Source organism: Dermochelys coriacea, chromosome 8 (assembly GCF_009764565.3).
Source record: "Dermochelys coriacea isolate rDerCor1 chromosome 8, rDerCor1.pri.v4, whole genome shotgun sequence".
NCBI lineage: Eukaryota > Metazoa > Chordata > Testudines > Dermochelyidae > Dermochelys > Dermochelys coriacea.
In genome coordinates, this window is record NC_050075.1 from 93,143,187 (window position 1) to 93,162,447 (window position 19,261).

The window sequence follows — 19,261 nt, forward strand, 5'->3', positions numbered from 1 at the left end:
AAGAATTGATTTAACTTTTTCTTTAAAAGAAACTGTTGATAGCAGGAAAAAAATCATTAAAAAAAAATCCCCAAACCTCTCACTAACTTTGTTGAATAGTTAGTCAAGTGAGTAATCCCTTTGAAATCAATGGGTCCACTCTCCTGTATTTGGCTCTGAATTAATGGTGGCTCCCACCATGTGCCAAATTTCCCCAAAGGTGGTATAGGCATGCACAGAAACAGCTGTCTGGCCAGAAGTGGTACAATTGACACATATCCAACCATTTGTCCAGCCTGTGTGTGTAAAGGCTCTGTATTGCACACACACGTACTAGTTTCCCAAAAGTGAATGTGCAATGTAGCATTGCACTCAAATGGAAGCCAGCTTGTGCTTGCTTTGCACATCTGGCCCCGTGTCCACTTTTTAAAAATGTAAATATTCTTATGAAACCATTTAAAACTTAGATTCTGTGTGTGTGTGTTTAAATACAGCAAATTGCTGTGTATGCCAAAGGGTAGAGTAGTACACATATGGGAGAATATGGACGCACAACAACATAGGGGGAACATTACCAATACCACCATGACAGCGTTTCTGGAAATTAAATCACTGAAGCTCCACAGCCGGTTGGGCTTCTAGACCCTGCTTCAGGAAAGGAGTTACACACTTGTTTAGCTTTAAGTACATACTTAATTGATTTGAGTGAGACTTAAGCCTGTGCTTAAAGTTAAGCATGTGCTTAAGCACCATTTCTGAAGAGGGCTCGTTTTCTGAACTGCTGCCTTTTACTGCAAGCTTTTTGGGGCAGAGATTGTTGTTTATGGTATGTTTGTAGAGCACCTAGTGCAATGGGCCCCCATCTGACTGGCCTCTTGGAACTACTGCAATTGGTATGTTCAATTCTAATAATGTAACCTAATCACTGTGGCCCCCTCTTCGATCTGATTGCAGGCCTGAGGGCTAAATCCTTAAATGAAATGGCCAGTAAATGTATAATTGTAAAGTGGCCCAATACCTTGGTGAGAGGAGCCAAAAAAGAAAAAAAACCTTGTTATGGAGGACAATGGGAGTTGATTGCTCAGAGAATGCGGCATCAGGCTCGAACATAAGCCATCAAAACAAGAATTACAATAAAAATGATAGGTTTCAGAGTAGCAGCCGTGTTAGTCTATATTCGCAAAAAGAAAAGCAGTACTTGTGGCACCTTAGAGACTAACAAATTTATTAGAGCATAAGCTTTGGTGAGCTACAGCTCACTTCATCGGATGCTTTCAAAACGTTTATCACCTACTTTAAAAAGTTCTTTTGCATTCCTGACTACCAGATTTGTAGAAAAATCTGGTTTTACTGGATAGTTTTCATGACAGAGGATGTGGGAGGAGAGAATCTGTAATTGATTTTTTAAAAAGAACCAGGAGAAAATGAGAAATTATAACTAAAGAGGAAAAATCTGACAAATCTTTCCCAGTGAGTTGAAGGAACCAGGAGAGGGAGCTCTAGCAGGGTTTCCGGGTTAGGACTCTGGCGTCAAAAGCTGTTGTGTTACTGTTTGAGGGCTTGTTGATTTTGTTTGTAAACTTTGTCCTCCACCAGCATCAGCAGCAAGTGGATGGTCAGGGCTGTGCCTGCTGCTCTCAGGTTTCCCTCTACCCTAGTCACTCCTCCCTCATACAGCTGCAGGTGTGCACCTGGCCGGGGAAGATGCTGCTGCAGGCTGTCCCTTGATTAATGTGGCTCTGGCAGATCATGCCCTTTCAGACACTGGCCATGTTCTTAGGCCTGTTCCTGTTGATTGCTGATGGCATGAAAAGGAGACGGCCGAAGAATTTCCCTCCAGGACCTTTGCCCCTGCCCTTCCTGGGACACATGCTCCATCTGGATTTCAAACAGCCCCATAGCACCATAGAGAAGGTAAGTGGGGAAGGGGAGCAAGTATAGGACTTCCGTTTGCAAGAGATTTTCTTTAACCAGGGAGTGGTGGGTGAGAGAGGCGCTGGGTCAGACCCTCAGCTGTGTCTGAAGAATGTATGGCACAACTCATGATGGCACCACCTCTCCATTGCCATGACCTTGGGGTTGTGCTGGTGCTGCTCTGGCCCGTGGCATAAATTAGGGCCATCTCTAGACTGATCTGTGTTGTACCAGCTACTAACAGTAGCTGTCCCAGTGGGCCATTCCGGAAGCCTGCTGCCTGGGATCATCAGAGCACAGGGAAACCTCTGGTCATACCCCTTTTCCTTCAGCCAAAGTCCAGGGTGTGGGGGTCCCATCTGTGGATTCCTTTCCACATGGAAATCCTCAGGAGGTGGGATCCTCCAGGTTTATGTCTGCTTTGTGCTGGAGTACAGTTTAAATTAGATTTGATGTATCAGCGAATTGAAGCCTGATTACACATGGATGGCAGTGTCTGATGCAATGCACAATGTACCATGGCTTGAAGGTAGCTAGTGGGGAGTTGTTAGTGTGAGAGGGGGCTTGCAATGTGTGCAGGGGGTTGGGCAGTGCAGGAGCAGGCCCACAAGGACTTACCAGGTAAGAAATGGCTCATAAAAAGTTACCAAGTATCGAAGGACTGAGACTTGGAAGAGACTGTGTAGGGTTTGAGGTTGGTGCTCATCAGGGTTGGAAAGAGTTCGCAAGGAACTAGGTTGTGCGGGAATTTTCAGTGACGTTTCAAAAGGGCTTGAGGGAATTTAATTACAGGGTTTTAAACAGGTTTGCGAAGAATGCAGGCTTGGTAAAAACTTGTAAAGGAGTACGGGGAGTTGGGCAAGAGTCGGAAGTTGTGGGGAGTAGGGCAAGGGTTGGAAGCACCCTGCCCTATTAGGGAGGATGTGATTAAGTGGGAGTTCATAAGGAGTTAGAAAGCGACTTATGAAGCCCAAGGGAGTTTAGAAGGTTATTTGTGAGGGCTGTCCCCTTGCAAGGGCTAGAATGGGTTCCTTTCACACAGGCCTCCATGGAAGCCAGTAATTTGTTCTCCGCAGCTTTCAGTCACACCCTGAGTGTCCCAGGGGGCTACGTAGTATATTGTGAGGTAGGTGTAGGCCAGAAGGAAGGGGTGCTTCTGACAGAACTAGAGTGTGTTTTGTTTAAACCAGAGTGTTGATTTCTTCACTATAGGAATGATCATTGAAGGGCAACTTATCTACAGTCAGTATTGTTACCGGCCAAGAAGGTGTCTGCTCCTCTCAGCTTAGAGTGGGCTGATTGTCAATAATTATTATTTACCAGTAGATCTGTTTTATTTTGACATCCCTTAGGAAAAGGCACAGGGCATTCATTGTCCTTAGATGTGCTTGTTTTACTGTTACCTCATTTTCCTCCCCATTTATATGCTTCATCCACCTGTTATATCCAGTTGCGATCTCTTTTGGAAAAGGGTCTGTCTTTTTAATCAGTGCTTGAACTGCTGGGCCCTTAAGTGCTATTGTAATACAAATAATAAATAATAATAATTGTAAGAAGTCATCACATGGGCTCTAGCTCTGGTTATCAAAAAATTAAATATGAACTAAGCCAAATGCTCTTTTCTTCCCCCCAGCTTGCTAGAAAATATGGCAACATTTTCAGCATGCAGTTTGGTAAACTGACATTTGTGATTGTAAATGGATTCCAGCTGGTGAAGGATGTGCTTATCCATCGGGGTGAATACTTTCTTGATCGCCCACAAATTCCTCTTATCTACGAAATCTTCGGTACATTTGGTAAGTTTCTTTTTTATCTTTTTCTTCAAGTTTTTCAGGTGTAACATTTTTAATAATCAAGGCACCGATCCTGCAAACGCTTACAAACGGGCTTCACTTTATGCACGTGAACAGTCTCATTGAAGTCTGCTTTGGGATAGTAACTTAGGCCCAGATCCTCAAAGGTGTTTAGGTGCCTAACTTCTAGTAAAATCAATGGGAGTTAGGCACCTAAATACCTTTGAGGATCTGGGCCTTAGTAATTTCCTCAATTCTGCAAATACTTACACATGTGCTCATGTCTCATTGACTTCTCATGTTCACGTCCCAACTGCCATGTCCCTGTGGCAGCAGCAGCAGATTCACATGGCTACCACGGAGCTGTGATGGCATGTAGATTGGACTTCCCTCCTGGATGGTCCCTTGCAAGTTTTCCTTCAGCAAGAGTCAGTATGGGAGGATTTAGACTTCTGAAATCCCTCAAAATTGCATCTTCCAACCTCATTCATGGTCGGCATTGCAGCCTGCTTCTGTCAACCTCAGCTCTATATACATTCTGTAAAAATGTACCTTCTGCATGTTGGACATGACCCCACCATTGCTAGAGCCCAGGCACTCTGATATAATAGTTATAATAGTGATGAGCATGGCAAACAGAACAGAAGAAAATATCCTGTGGAAAGATAGCCAGGCCTCACTTAAACTTGAAAAAGTAAAGGAGTGTTAAAGTTTTCTAATCTTCTAATGACCATTACAATACACCAGGTGTCATTTTTCACCCCAGGATTAGTCACCTCTAATGGACATGGCTGGAAACAACAAAGAAGATTTGCTTTATCAACTCTAAGAAACTTTGGCCTGGGGAAGAGGAGCTTGGAAGAATGAATACAGGAGGAGAGCAGATACCTCACAGATGCAATTGAGGAAGAAAAAGGTGAGAACTGGAGAGAATGACACTTTAATTGTTCTATCAAAAAGTGTGGTTCTTCTTTGTCAATGAACGTGAAACAACAGAGAGTGCCTGAAACATGATGTTTGAATCCATAACTTTCCTAATGCTCAGTTCAGATGAGGGATTTGGCTTAGCCCATTAGACATATATACACCTTGGTGCCATAGTCAAGATCTGGATACGGATCCAAAAGTTTGGTGGTGTTTGGGATTCATGTTTTTATATTGGTCAGTAATGGCACGAAATGCTGAGTCGTCAGCTTGCCTTCAGCCTCTATGTACCCACACAAATTTACAAAACAGTCCCACAGAAGTGTTCATTGCCAAGATTAATGACCATGGAGAGAAAGTGGTTCATAATCACATGTATGTAAAACCTCCCTACACTATAACAAAGCCAGAGACCTGTGTGAAATGCAGCAAATGTTGCTCAAGGGATATGTATGAGTGTGTGGGTGTGTGTAAAAAATGCATACTTTCAGGTTTTATTAATGGATTTCATACACATCAAATAGTTTATGTCTGTCAGCAACTTTCTTCCCCTTTTCTAAGAAACCAGAAGAACACCAATTTCTCCCCTTTTCTCTTCCAGCGGAACCTTTTGACCCTCACTTTAAAATTAACAATGCTGTTTCCAACATTCTCTGTTCTATCACTTTTGGGGACCGGTTTGACTATCATGATAGTCACTTCCAGAAGTTACTGCAGTTGATCGATGAGACTTTGTACCTCCAGGAAACTATTTGGAACCAGGTAGCGCTTGTTTGATTTTGACTGTAAACATGAAATCAGTGGCAAAATCCCGAGCAGTTTCAGTGGAAGCAGTGGAAGCAGGAGTGACAGTATCGTCCCAGATTCACTTCTACCATAGTCTGACTGGGGTATCCAGGCTCTAATTTCGCCAACAAATCTCTCTCCACCTCAGTACCCCCTCTGGTTAGTCTCACCTAAAAAAAAAAAAGGAGTACTTGTGGCACTTTAGAGACTAACAAATTTATTTTAGCATAAGCTTTCATGAGCTACAGCTCACTTCATCGGATGCATGCAGTGGAAAATACAATGGGGAGATTTTATATACACAGAGAACATGATTGTGCCACCAATGCCCCTCTGCCATGTACATTGGCAAAACCGGACAGTCTCTACGTAAAAGAATAAATGGACACAAATCAGACATCAGAAATTATAACAGTCAAAAACCAGTCAGAGAACACTTCAATCTCTCTGGTCACTCGACTACAGGCCTAAAAGTTGCAATTCTTCAACAAAAAAACTTCAAAAACAGACTCAATGAGAGACTGCTGAATTGGAATTAATTTGCAAACTGGACACCATTACATTAGGCTTGAATAGAGACTGGGAGTGGATGTGTCAATACACAAAGTAAAACTATTTCCCCATGTTTATTTCCCCACCCTCCATTGTTCCTCACACGTTCTTGTCAACTGCTGGAAATGGCCCACCTTGATTATCACCACAAAAGGTTTTTTTTTCTTTCCTGCTGATAATAGCTCACCTTACCTGATCGCTCTCATTACAGTGTGTATAGTAACACCCATTGTTTCAGGTTCTCTGTGTATATAAAATCTCCCCACTGTATTTTCCACTGAATGCATCCGATGAAGTGAGCTGTAGCTCACAAAAGCTTATGCGCAAATAAATCTGTCAGTCTCTAAGGTGCCACAGGTCCTCCTTTTCTTTTTGTGGATACAGACTAACACGGCTGCTATTCTGAAACCGATCTCTTTCACCTGGCCCCCATGAAGCTATCCTGGCAGATCCTCACTCTAACTTCTCTATGCCAGTGCCACCAACCCACAGGCACTTAGCGTGATCTCTAATGGGGCTGATGACCCAGTGGGCTGTTTCAGTGGGCATCAGGGAGGTGTGAGTAGGTGAGAGGAAGAAGAAAAAGTGCCAAATCCTCGCTGCTCCCAAGCAACTCCATTCCCTGCTGTCACACTGTGCACTGGACTCTGTGCTTCGGGCAGGGCTGGCTAAAGGACCTGTGTGGCGGGGGTAGATTCGCTGGATACTCTTGTAGCAGTGAAGATGGCGGGGTGTTATTACGCAACAGGCCTAGTGGGAGGTGACCCCCGGAGGCAAAGCCAACCTACTGTCAAGGTCAAGGGCTCGTCCAGCTGGCAGCTTCTTCTGGTGGCCCCATTTGCAGGGACAAAGCACTGTATTTCATAATGGTACTGGCTGTCTGACACACGCCCTGAAATCAGGGACAATCATGGTTTCCAGGGACACGTTGTTACCGAATCCCTGTTGGGTTACCGAACCCCTTTCTCCTCTTGTTGCCTCCCGGTTCAGCAAGCGTAGTGGCTGAGATGAGACATAATCCTGCCAGTGCAGCAGCGGTCATGTTGAGAGGCAAAACACAGTGCCTGCATGGTGACCTTTATATCCTTCCTCACTAGTAAATCAACGAATCATTACCAGGGTGGCCGTTCAGCCATCTGAAGTGGCTGCTAACACACTGCCTCAGGCAATACAGGGCATTTTCCTGTAGGGGGCGCCAAAGCAATAGGAGCAGTAGCCGGTGACCAGCCCAGCAGTGGGCGGAGAGAACACAGTGCGTATCTTAACGAGAAAGAATGGGCTTGCGGTTAAAACACTACACTGGGACTCAGGACACCCAGCTTCACTTTCTGGTTCTGTAACAGATGCCTATGCAGTCTTGGCCAAGTCACTTAATCTCTCTCTGCCTCAATGCTCACTCTCTAAAATGGCGATAATATTTCCTTTCTTTCACCCTTTGTCTGTTCTGTCTCTTTGAATTCTCGGGGCCTCAGGTCAGGGCTGACTGTTATATATATGTGAAGTGCCTACCACACTGGGGTCCTGAGGGCGCTGAGCACATCCATAGTACAATTATGTATTAATGTGGTTTAATAAACACGGTGTCTTCAGCAGAATGCATGTGGGTGTATTACTCAGCACTTTTCTAAAACGAGGCTAAAACGTATTGTGTGCTGTTTGTATGTCAAAAGCTGTATAACTCCTGCCCCACCATAATGAATACCTGGACCCCATCACATCATTTTTAAAAACTGGGAAAAACTGAAGTGTTTTGTGAGGGAAATGATTGCAAAGCACAAAGAGGACTGGAATCCATCTGAACCCAGAGACTTCATTGACGATTATCTGAAGGAAATTGCAAAGGTAAGAGTGCAAAGAACAAAGTGAACAGGAACAAAGCTCTTTTTGTTTTAAAAATTAGAAGTAGAATGACAGTAACAGGGCTCACCAATTGAGTTGTCTGAGCATCTGACCCTCCATTAGTTTACAGTTAGAAACCCCAGGTAGGATGGAACTGATTCAGCAAAGCCTTTAAGCAAAGCCTGCTTAAAGGAAGGGGAGAGCAGGCTCACTGAAGTCACTGAAGGGACGACTCGGATGCTTCAGTGCTTTGCTGAATTGGGGCCTAAAAATGTAAGGTTACCTGTGCTTTAGGGGCCAGACCCAAAGCCAGTTGAAGTGCCTGGGAGTCTTTCATTGACTTCAGCAGGACCTCTGCTCACACCTAGTATCAGCTCAAACTTTTCACTCTCAAGAATGGTGCTAAAAGCACAGTCTTTCTATCTAATGGTACTGTCCTGTGAGGTGCTGGCCCTCTCAATTCTCACTGAAGGCAATGGAAATTCAGGGCACCCAGCACCTTTGCAAAATTGAGCCTGGAATGATGTTTTGTATAATACTAATACACTAATGTAGTCCCACCCACGTATATCTTTATTCTAAGGCTGACGCTGACTCCAGTTTCCATGAAGAAAATCTCTTTTTTTCCACACTGGATCTTTTTTTTTTTTGCTGGAACTGAGACAACGTCTACAACCCTCCGCTTGGCTCTGCTGTACATGGCCATATATCCAGACATTCAAGGTAAATGGTAATGATTTGTATTTCTCACTTCTTAATAGCTCTTGAATTTCTACCCTTAACCCTTGCCACAGCAGGGACTTTTCACAGAACTCAGAATGTTGATTTATTAAATCCTCTTCAGCCTTGAGATGTTACCCATGCAGACTACAAGGGGGACCTGTGTTGAAAATATGGCAGATATAATCTGCTTCATTTAATGTAAAATAGGTGCAGTCCTTGGACTCTTGGAAAGCTGCTGGAATAACCCTGTGCCCACAAAATTTGAGAGTCTTGCCTGACAGAGAAAACCAGCAGATACATATTTTCATGCTCAGATATCTCTTGGGTCAGCCAGTAATTGACTTTGCTATTCTGAACAGGGACAAAATAGGTATTGATAATGCCTTTACATTTGATTTTGAGAAATGGAGTAAATGCTCCTTGCCTTCCATATAGGTATAAAAGGAGGTCTTCCTATTATGCCTGAATTACATTTTAAAATTCCTCTCACCTCCTTACCACTGCATTTGTCTCTGGCTAACCAGCTGTAGTTTTCTTATGTATTTGTATGTTCAGATCTCTACGTTGAGATTGATGCTCTTTCCAGTGCTTGACTTGAGCTTTATTAGGTATAGCCTTAAAATCAATGAACTCTGAACCCTGCACAACTTAAGCCCATTGTTTCAAGAATGTATTGCTTATTCTCACACCAATGGTGAACTCTGCTCTTTTCGTACAGAGAGTGCAAGTGGAGATTGATGCAGTGATTGGCCAGTCTCGCCAGCCAGCCATGGGCGACAGGGACAACATGCCATATACCAATGCAGTTATTCATGAAGTGCAAAGGATAAGCAACATCGTGCCTTTAAATGTGCCCTGAATGGCAACTAGTGACACAACACTGGCTGGATTCTATGTGCCAAAAGTAAGCTGGAAGGAAATGTAATTTTTTTTCTTATCTTGGTTTAATAAATTAGTGGAGATGAGCCCAAACCAAAGTCCCAGATAGAAACACCTTCGCACCCAGGAGGACCCAGTTCTGAATCTGAACCCATTTTGGGAATCAACTCAGATCCAGAGCTGCATTTTACAACTATTTCTATATTGGGCTAAAATTCCTTAACCAAAACCTTGGATGCTCACATTCTCAAGCTTTGAGGGAGTTGGAATCTAGAGCAGACTTTTGCAGTCTGTCTTCATAAAACATGATGTAAGTTGTTTATTTTTAATTGCATGAAACCATAGTAAAACAACTAAGAATTAGGTCCAGCACAAGTTCACCACTGTGCCTATTGACTCATGAAAGATCAGCCAGGCTCTTGGACGCAAAGATTTAAAGATATCCAGGCACCTAACTCTTTTGGAAATCAATGGGAATTACGTGCCTAAATGAGGGTCTGGGTTTTGGTGTCTGCAGATGGGAGTGGCTGCTGCTTTTTACAGGTGGGGCGTATCTCATCTTCAGCAGCTCCAGAATTCTGAACTGCTTTCTTCTCAAGCTGCAGCATTTCTGACTCCACCTAGCCGAGTCAGGTGCTGCCGAGCCACCATTTCTCCCCATGGAAGGGAGCAGGCTGGAATTCCTACCCCAGCGTTCCCGGAATATGTTCAGCAGAAGCTCTCCTCAGTTCCTAACACCTGGCCGCAGTCTTCTTCTTCAGCTTGTGGACTGATCCTCAGTGAAATGGGGACAAATCCATGCTCAAGGGCAGTGAGCTCATTCTGGAAGTCAGCGAGGTAGAGGACCATTCTACCAGCAAGTGTGCCACAGGAGACCATTGCCTGTGGCAACCTTCCATTCTGCTGACAATAACCCTTCATTAATATAACTTTTGGGAAATATTTTCACACAGTAGCAGGAGGTGAGTGGGGGGAGGGATAGCTCAGTGGTTTGAGCATTGGCCTGCTAAACCTAGGGTTGTGAGTTCAATCCTTGAGGCGGTCATTAGGAATCTGGGGAGTTGGGGATTTGTCCTGCTTTGAGCAGGGGGTTGGACTAGATGACCTCCTGAGGTCCCTTCCAACCCTGATATTCTATGAGAGTGCATTATATCTGCAATTAGGAGTGCAAAAAAGAACTTTAGCGCACCCAAGTGTTAGTTTGCCGGAGCACTTGCTGGATTTGCCTATAGGTATATACTATAGACATATACATTACTCAAGGCCAACAACCACCACATCCCTGAAAATTTGGCCCTTAAAAAAGAGAGGTGGGTGGATGGGTTGTGCTCCTTTTTGATGCTTTATGCTATATAGAGAATGCCTGAGAGTTTTTATTTTTTCTGCCTGTTTTGAAATTCAACCTTGCCTACTCTGTTTTTCCTAGGAGATGCAGGAAAACTAGTAGGTCTATAACATCACACCTGTTGAAGGAAATGAACCTGTTTAGTTGAGATGGGAAGTAATTTTTAGTCAGACCAGGGAAAGCCAGATTTGAAATTCTAGATAAATTTAATGTAAAGAAGTGGCTGGAAAATTATCCTGTTTAAAAAAACCATCCTTTTGTGCCTTCTTTGTACATCATAAAAGATTAAAATGAAAGGCATGACCCCTTCTTTTTTGCCTCTTTGCGGGTCACAATTAAAAATGGAATCAGGGAAGGTTTAAATTCCTTTCTTTCCCTTTCTTTAGGGCACCATTTTGATTCCCATTTTGACATCCGTGCTGTTTGACAAGGATGAGTGGGAAACCCCTCAGACTTTTAATCCTAAGCATTTTCTGGAGGATGGTCCGTTCAGGGAAAGAGAAACTTTCCTGCCATTCTCTGCAGGTGAGATGTGTCTGACTCTGTCAATTAGCACTATAGCACCAAGTTTTGGCCTCTCTCCTGTTTCAGTTTAGAAAAAACCCACAACATTTATCAGTGACAGAGGCACAATGGAAAATAGAAAGCCCAGAAATGAAAATTATGGCCAGAGTTTATGTCCCAGGGCTGGGGGTTCAGCTTGTGCAGTTTTTTTCATAGGTAGAGGGCATGTCATTCTTTAGCAAGTGCTCTCTCCTAGAATAAGGCTCGACACAACAACAGCAAAGAGCGGCCTCAGCTCTCCTGTCCTTAGTGGTATGCGTATACTGGAGCTGGAGGTGTAATTTTCTTGGTGGGGGTAATATACCCATGCTAGCTCTGCGTGACCTAGTGCGCTAAAAATAGAAGTGTAGCCGTGGTGGTGCGTGCAGCTGGATGGACTAGCCATCCCGAGTACATCCTCTTCCGAGACCCTCCGAATATACTTGGGTGGCTAGCCACTCATGCCATCACGGATACACTTGTAGTGTTAGTGCACCAGCTCCAGTGTAGACATACCCTACGATGGGCACAAAGAGAAAATAGCCTGCCTCACTTGTTGGGAATGTAGGAGTGAGGACAGAAGGAATAGCCCTCCTCACCTTTTACCACTTCTTTTCACTTGTAGGGAGAGACAGCAGGGGGAATAAATGTGGTAAAGATGATAAAAGTGTGCGAGATCCCTGAAGCACCCTCATAAAAACCAATTAACCTTTAGAACATTTTACCATAGAACGTGGTGTATTCTCCATCACTTGGACTCATTAAGGGCTGATCCTACACAATTTAAATCAATAAGAGCTTTAGCATTAAGTTTCTGAAACAAAAATGCATGTGAACCAGGGATTCACAGGTTTGCACAAGCCTTGTTTATATACAGGTCTATTAGTGCTCTCTTGCAAATGAAAAGAACAAGCAATATTAGTATTTCCTGTGTGTGTGGCTAAGGAAAGTACGTAATACCCTTTTCTTTTTAAGCGGTCTATCTAGAAACTAAGATTCAGGGACACACAGCTCCCTTCTTTAGTAATAATGCTGACGAGACCTGCGTGTGTTCAGCACGCCATGTGTTATGTCATGGAGAAGCTAGGCCAGGGAAAGGTTGCACTTCACCAATGTTATTTTATTTTAACTTTTTAATCAAGAAATAATACAGCTGTGTGTAGCTGAGAGTGTTAGGGAAGTAAGACATCAGCTAGACACAGAAATTGTAGTGCTTTAACTATATTAATACACATGCCTCTTAGATTTCTGTCAGTTATGTGAGTGATTTTTTTTTAATCAATATAAGTTAAAACATCACAGGCTTTCTAGTGTGGATGCAATTATGGGAAGGGGACTAAGCTATGCTGAGATTAGGCACTAGAATAAAGACATAGTTATACCGGTATAAAAATGTGTGTAGATTTGGCCTTCGATAGCTATGCAGAGATGTGGCTGATCATCCAAGAGCTATCAGACATGATTGTTTCTAGTAGTAGAAGGAATTACGGAGGTACTGTTATAATTAACAGTATTTTCCATCAAATGCATCCGATGAAGTGAGCTGTAGCTCACGAAAGCTTATGCTCAAATAAATTTGTTAGTCTCTAAGGTGCCAGAAGTACTCCTTTTCTTTTTGCGAATACATACTTACACGGCTGCTACTCTGAAACCTGTTATAATTAATGTAAACCTTAGCATCCACAGTTATAAGTGAAGGAAAATTTAGTACTAAAAACAGGAAAAAGTGACTCAGAAGGGAGGAACTGATGACAAAATCATCTCTTCTTCCTCGCTGTTCCGAAATTGCTGCTGTGGAAAATTAATGCTTCGTTTGTCATGAGACCCAAACTGTTCTGACAAGAATCCTCTGGCTGATGTGCACAACTGTCTTCTTTTCAGGAAAGCGTGGTTGCCTTGGTGAGCAGCTGGCTAGAATAGAGCTGTTCCTGTTCTTCACCACTCTCCTCCAGAAATTCACATTCCAAGCTCCGAAGGACATGAAGCTAAGTCTTCAGTTCAGAATGGGACTTACTCTTTCCCCGCAGCCATACCAGATCTGTGTGCTGTCTCGGTAGGGAAAGCCAGGACATTTTTGTCATTGCCCCATTTCTCAAAATAATTAGGGTTTGCTGTGCTTGTATATAGGGCTGCATCTGCCGTTCACTATGTCTCCAAATTTCCCTGCCTGCCTCCGTTCTTATAACCCAACAGGGGCCCAATATCAGCAACTGGACGATTTGGGAACCTGATTTTGGAAGGGTCTGTGGCTGTTATGATACGTCCTACCATGACGCAAAAAGAAAAGGAGTACTTGTGGCACCTTAGAGACTAACGAATTTATTAGAGCATAAGCTTTCGTGAGCTACAGCTCACATCATCGGATGCATTTGGTGGAAAATACAGAGAAATGCATCTGATGAAGTGAGCTTATGCTCAAATAAATTTGTTAGTCGATAAGGTGCCACAAGTCCTCCTTTTCTTTTTGCGAATACAGACTAACACGGCTGCTACTCTGAAACCTACATGACGGTAGCTCTTCTTGATGTCCCTACCATACCAGTCTGCGTGCATGTACACTCAGGATGGCCTAAGAATTCTCACTCCCATATCAATATGGTTGGAAAAAGGTAAGTATATTTCATGAATTCTTTCAAAAGGAACATTTTGTTTCATTTGCAGTTTTTCATTAAATACAGTATTTAGTTTTTCAATGGAAACTTTTCAAAACAATTTAAAAAAAAAATGTCACTGAAAAAAACACAACCAGGAGAGAACTTAAAGAAGTTAATACTAATTCATTTTTAAAACCTGCCCACATTGGGATTTGAATTCCTAACCTATATAACAGTATTAGGGCTTTACCCTGCTGCCAGGAAAGTGGCTGAGAAACCACATGGACTTCAGATCAGGGGAGGGCAAACTATGGCCCACGGGCACATCCAGCTTGTGAGACCGTCCTGCCTGGCCCCTGAGCTCCTGGCCAGGGGGGCTTGCCCCCCGGCCCCTCCCCCACAGCTACACTGCCCTGCAGGCAGTGTGGCTTGCACCCGCCCACCTCCCAGGCTTTCAGATAAGCCTGTCCTGCTGCTCTGAGCAGCCTGGTAAGGGTAAGGGGATGGGGGGAGGGCAGGAGGTCCCGGGGGGCAGTCAGGGGACAGGGGGCAGTGGGATGGGGCAGAGGTTCGGGGTTGGGGGGTCAGGGAGGACAGGGAGCAGGGTGGGTTGGATAAGGGGTGGGGTCCTGGGGGTGCAGTTAGGGACAGGGGTCCTGGAAGGGGGTGGTCAGGGGCCAAGGAGTGGGGGAGGGATGGATGGGTCGGGAGTTCCAGGGGACCTGTCATGGGGTGGGGGTGTGGATAGGGGTCGGGGCAGTCAGGGGACAGGGAGCAGGGTGGGTTGGATAGAGTGTGGGGTCCTGGGAGGGGGCGGTCAGGGGACAAGGAGCAGGGAGGGGGGGGTTGGATGGGTCAGGGATTCTGAAGGGGGTGGGAAGTGGGAGGGGGCGGATAGGAGGCAGGGGCCAGGTTCTTTAGGGAGGCACAGCCTTCCCTACCCAGCCCTCCATACCGTTTTGCAACCCTGAAGTGGCCCTCGAGCCAAAAAGTTTGCCCACCCCTGCTTTAGCTGGTGGATCAGGAAGGGAACTAGGGCAGAGTATTAACATATGGACTAGTCCAGGTGCAACAGCGGGGTTGCTGATGTGGTTGGTTTAGTGCACATGTAGTTGAATGAAGGCGAGCTGGACATTTCATAGGCAAATTTACCATGGTTCTTAATTTTACTTTTGGTGTTTATTTTATGGTGTTTAGATGCTTTAGAAATACTTCAGAGGGGCAGATATTTTTTTGGCTGGCTGAGGATCAATGTAGTTAAAGAGCAGTTACATCCCTTATTTTGCAATGGGGTTAGTATTTTCAAGGGTAATTTAAAAGTATTTGTTGAGCAATGGATTTTGGCCCTATAATCCTTGAAAAGTGATTCCTGAAGAAATTCTAAGAGTAAAAGAAGTTATTAAATTTTTTTGCAAATTTAAAAATAACTTTCTTCAAAAAAGTTCCAATAACTGACATTTTAAGTTAATAAGGAGCACTTGTTTGTATTGTTATTTACATAGCTAATTTGTTTACTGAGAGTTGTACTAACAAGATAAAAGAGCACCAAGCCCAGGTTCTGAGCACCCATGACAAAGTCTGTAACTCACGAAAGCTTATGCTCAAATAAATTTGTTAGTCGCTAAGGTGCCACAAGTACTCCTTTTCTTTTTGTGAATACAGACTAACACGGCTGCTAGTCTAAAACCTAACAGATCTTTGGTTTCAGAGTTGTAACTGATTCACTGAGAGCTTTACCCGAACAGCAACATGAGTATAACCCTACCATCCAGAAAAATCCCCTACTAGAGTCCCAGTGTTGTAACTGTGCGCAACACCCACTGAACACAAAAAGCACTTTTCACTTCTCTAGATCTCCTATCTAAGAAGCTATGTATACAGCTGTAGATTCCATATCTCCTGGCTCCCACTACTGTGCCTACATGAAAAAAACATTTATCCTGGACTTGCTATCGTAAATGCTTAGTTCAAGTATATATAATCACCATTATTTGGAAAGCAATTTCCCTTTGGCTCCTTCTTTTTTCTCCCTATCTGTTATGTGCACCCAACCCCCATCCAACCACCTGCTTTATGGCACCAGAGTGACAGGATCTGAGCCAATACATTTATAGATAGAACATTAACTCTCTTCTTTATATTGTGAAGGGAGATTCTACTCATGGGATTTGGCCTGCTGGTCAAGGCCAACTGAGTGAGGCCTCTACTGCACTAAGTGGCTCCCACATGCCCCATGCTCTCTACTTACATCCCCTCCCCCTCAAATGTATGCCATAAGGCTCAGCACCGCCTTTCTATTTGACTCAGGTGCTCCTGGTTTCTTTGGATAGAGTTTGGGCTAATATGATCTCTTTGGGAATTCCTGGCAGATGGGCTTCGCTGCTCAGGAATGTACCTGTCAGACACCTGGCACACAGTTGGGCAGCTAGTCCCTCGTGTTGTGGCTACCCTCTATTTTTAGTGTGCTCGCTTGATTAGATCTAGAATGGCTGTGCCGCCGTGAGGTGGAATTTATACCTCTAGCCTGATGTGCAGATATTGCCTTAGCGTATGTCTACACGTCAAACACTGGTGCAGTGCTTCAGTGTAGACACTCACTACGTCGACGTGAGGGGTTCACCCAGCAGTGCAGTTAATCCACCTCCCCAAGAGGCAGCAGTGAGGTTGACCAATGAACACTTCCATTGACCTAGCACTGTCTACACTGGGGGTAGGTCAGCATATCTGTGTCTCTCGGGGGTGGATGTTTCATGCCCCTGAGGGAAATAACTACATTGATGTCAATTTCCAGTGTAGACAAGAATCTACCTCATTGAGTCTTCATTTAAGATACTAGGGCCCTTTTGCACCACTGACACTCCAAGCCCTGATTTCTACATTGCTTAAAATACACACTGGGCTGTTAGCAAACATGAGGCTATTCGGGTTCATTAGGGTTCTGACCTGTAGCCTAGCCCCTTCGCCCACCGGAACATTTCAGTACCTCTCCCCTCCATTTGAGGGCTGGTTTCCCCATCTTGAGGACTAAGGCCCTAACGCTCCCCTATAATTTTCTCTATGCACCACATAATAGTTGGTGTTCCCCGATCTGCCTCCCTTGGCTGGACACCCTAGATAGGGTGACCAGATGTCCCGATTTTATAGGGACAATCCTGATATTTTGGGCTTTGTCTTACATAGACTCCTATTGCCTCCCACCCCCACCCTGATTTTTTATGCTTGCTCTCTGGTCACCCTAACTCTAGAACAGGGGTGGCCAAACTGAGCCAGAGAAGGAGCCAGAATTTACCAATGTACATTGCCAAAGAGCCACAGTAATACGTCAGCAGCCCCCCATCAGCCCCACCCCGCTCCCAGTGCCTCCCGCCCACTGGCAGTCCTGCCAATCAGCATCTCCCCCTCCCTCCCCACATCTCCCAATCAGCTGTTTTGTGGCATGCAGGAGGCTCTGGGGGGGAGGAGCGAGGGCATGGCAGGCTCAAGGGAGGGGATGGGAAGGGGTGGAGTGGGGACAGGGCCTGTGACAGAGCCAGGGGTTGAGCAGTGAGCACCCCCCAGCACATTGGAAAGTTGGTGCCTGTAGCTCCAGCTCCAGCTCCAGAGTTGGTGCCTATACGAGGAGCCGCATATTGATTTCTGAAGAGCCGCATGTGGCTCCAGAGCCACAGGTTGGCCACCCCTGCCCTAGAGGATTTTTAAAACATTGTAAGTATATACTCATTTAGTGAGCAAGAACATGACCTATACCCCTCATTGAATTAGGAAGATGTCTCTGTATTTTACGTTGTACATGCATTCTAAATGAACATTTCATTATTGATGTGTAGCATAACTGAGGATGGTAGCCATGTTTACCCATAAGAGAGCTCTGCCTTACTCTGCCACAAGCCATTTCTGCTTTTGCTTGGCCTGCTCGCTTTTGTCCCCCTATTAGTACATCTTCTTTCCTCCACAGCTTTTGATGCTTTGTACGGCCCATGCCAGTTGATGCCTCTTTATTGACTACTCTCATAGCATAGACAAAGCGAGTCGCATCATTCCGCAGTTTACATTTGGCTCACAGTTGGAGTAGATGTGGTGAGACCGTTACAGAAGGTGTGCAGGTTTGGATTGCTGCCAGACGGAGTCACCCAGTACCAATCATGGTTGCTTCCAGAGGAAAAAACAAACAAACAAACAATCTGATGCTGTTGGCAGTCTAGTTGCTGGCAGATGGAGAGCTGATGTGCCTACAGATTGACCCTGAAGAACTACCCTTAGGTGTGAGCATCTTGAGTCCTTAGCCAGGTTCCTCACATTTCTTAATGTTGCCAATAGCTAAATGCATGACAGGCGCTCAGCCCAAAACGTAACTCGTGGGAAGTTCAATGGCAATGCCATACAAAGACTTAGGGAATGCATTTAGAATTCCCGGTCATCTGGAATAACAGCTTTGGAGCATTTTGTTCCCTTTCTTGATAATCACAGTGTAAAAACTGTTCATAATAGTTTGTAATACAGGAGGCCCCAATTCCAATTGGGATTATAACACCCCAGAGTCCCTGCTCTGGAGAACTAACAGTTCAAACCAACAAGCTAGGCAGAGAGGGTGTGAGGGAGAATATTCTGATCCCCATTTTAGTGATGGGGAACTGAGGAAAAGAGAGAGACTAAGTGACCTGCTGAAGGCCACAGAGGAAGACATTGGCAATGCAGGGCATTGAACCCATGTGGTCTTGAGTCCCAGTTCAGTGGCTGGATCATGAGAGCACACTTCCTCTCAATCCCTCCTCCCCCCACATCATATTTATATATCACCGTCCAAGACATTTCTTTCCTAGCTTTCTCAAACAACATTGTCTTTGGCTGTACGACAACTTTTAGCTAACATGCACAAAGACTACTTCTGCTATTTAAATAAATAAAGCATGTTTGTATGTTGGGGCCAAACATTCCCTTTTATGAAGCGGAGCCGTGATCCCTGAATGGTGGGTGTCCTTTTTAAGACGCCATTCCACCATATTCTGCCCTCTGGGAGACAGGACTGGCGGCAGGGCAGAGCAGTCAAGGGTGAGTTAACAATAGTTCAAGCATAAGATGGAGCTCCACAGAAAGCAAGCCAGTTCCCATGGATCTTGGCCCATTTATGCTTTCTCCTGTACCACTCTCTGTAGCACTTATTCTCTTGTGTCTGCTGGGTTATCATTAGCTAGCCTTGCTTTTTTACACTCCCAGCCCCCCCCACACACACACTTTGGTGTGCATAAAAGCTACAAGAGGAGGAGTTACTTTGCTACTCAGAGTTGTTCAACATAGTGACTATGGAGGCGTACAAAATGTGTACGATTAGGGGGAATGTTGCCCTTCCCCTCACTTCTCCTCATAAAATGCCCCACCTACCCCAAGGCACC

The 19,261-nt window shown here is 44.6% G+C and overlaps 1 protein-coding gene across 1 annotated transcript; it reads left to right on the top strand.

The window, feature by feature from the left end:
* The first annotated feature begins 1,550 nt into the window (after positions 1-1,550).
* Positions 1,551-13,546, top strand: LOC119859977 (cytochrome P450 2J2-like). Its single transcript, XM_043491031.1, is given in 11 exon segments — positions 1,551-1,893; positions 3,527-3,689; positions 4,453-4,602; positions 5,212-5,372; positions 7,619-7,644; positions 7,646-7,790; positions 8,371-8,427; positions 8,429-8,510; positions 9,227-9,414; positions 11,121-11,259; positions 13,159-13,546. Coding segments are annotated over 11 exon segments (1,470 nt in total). The 5' UTR covers positions 1,551-1,710; the 3' UTR covers positions 13,335-13,546.
* The last annotated feature ends 5,715 nt before the right edge of the window (positions 13,547-19,261 follow it).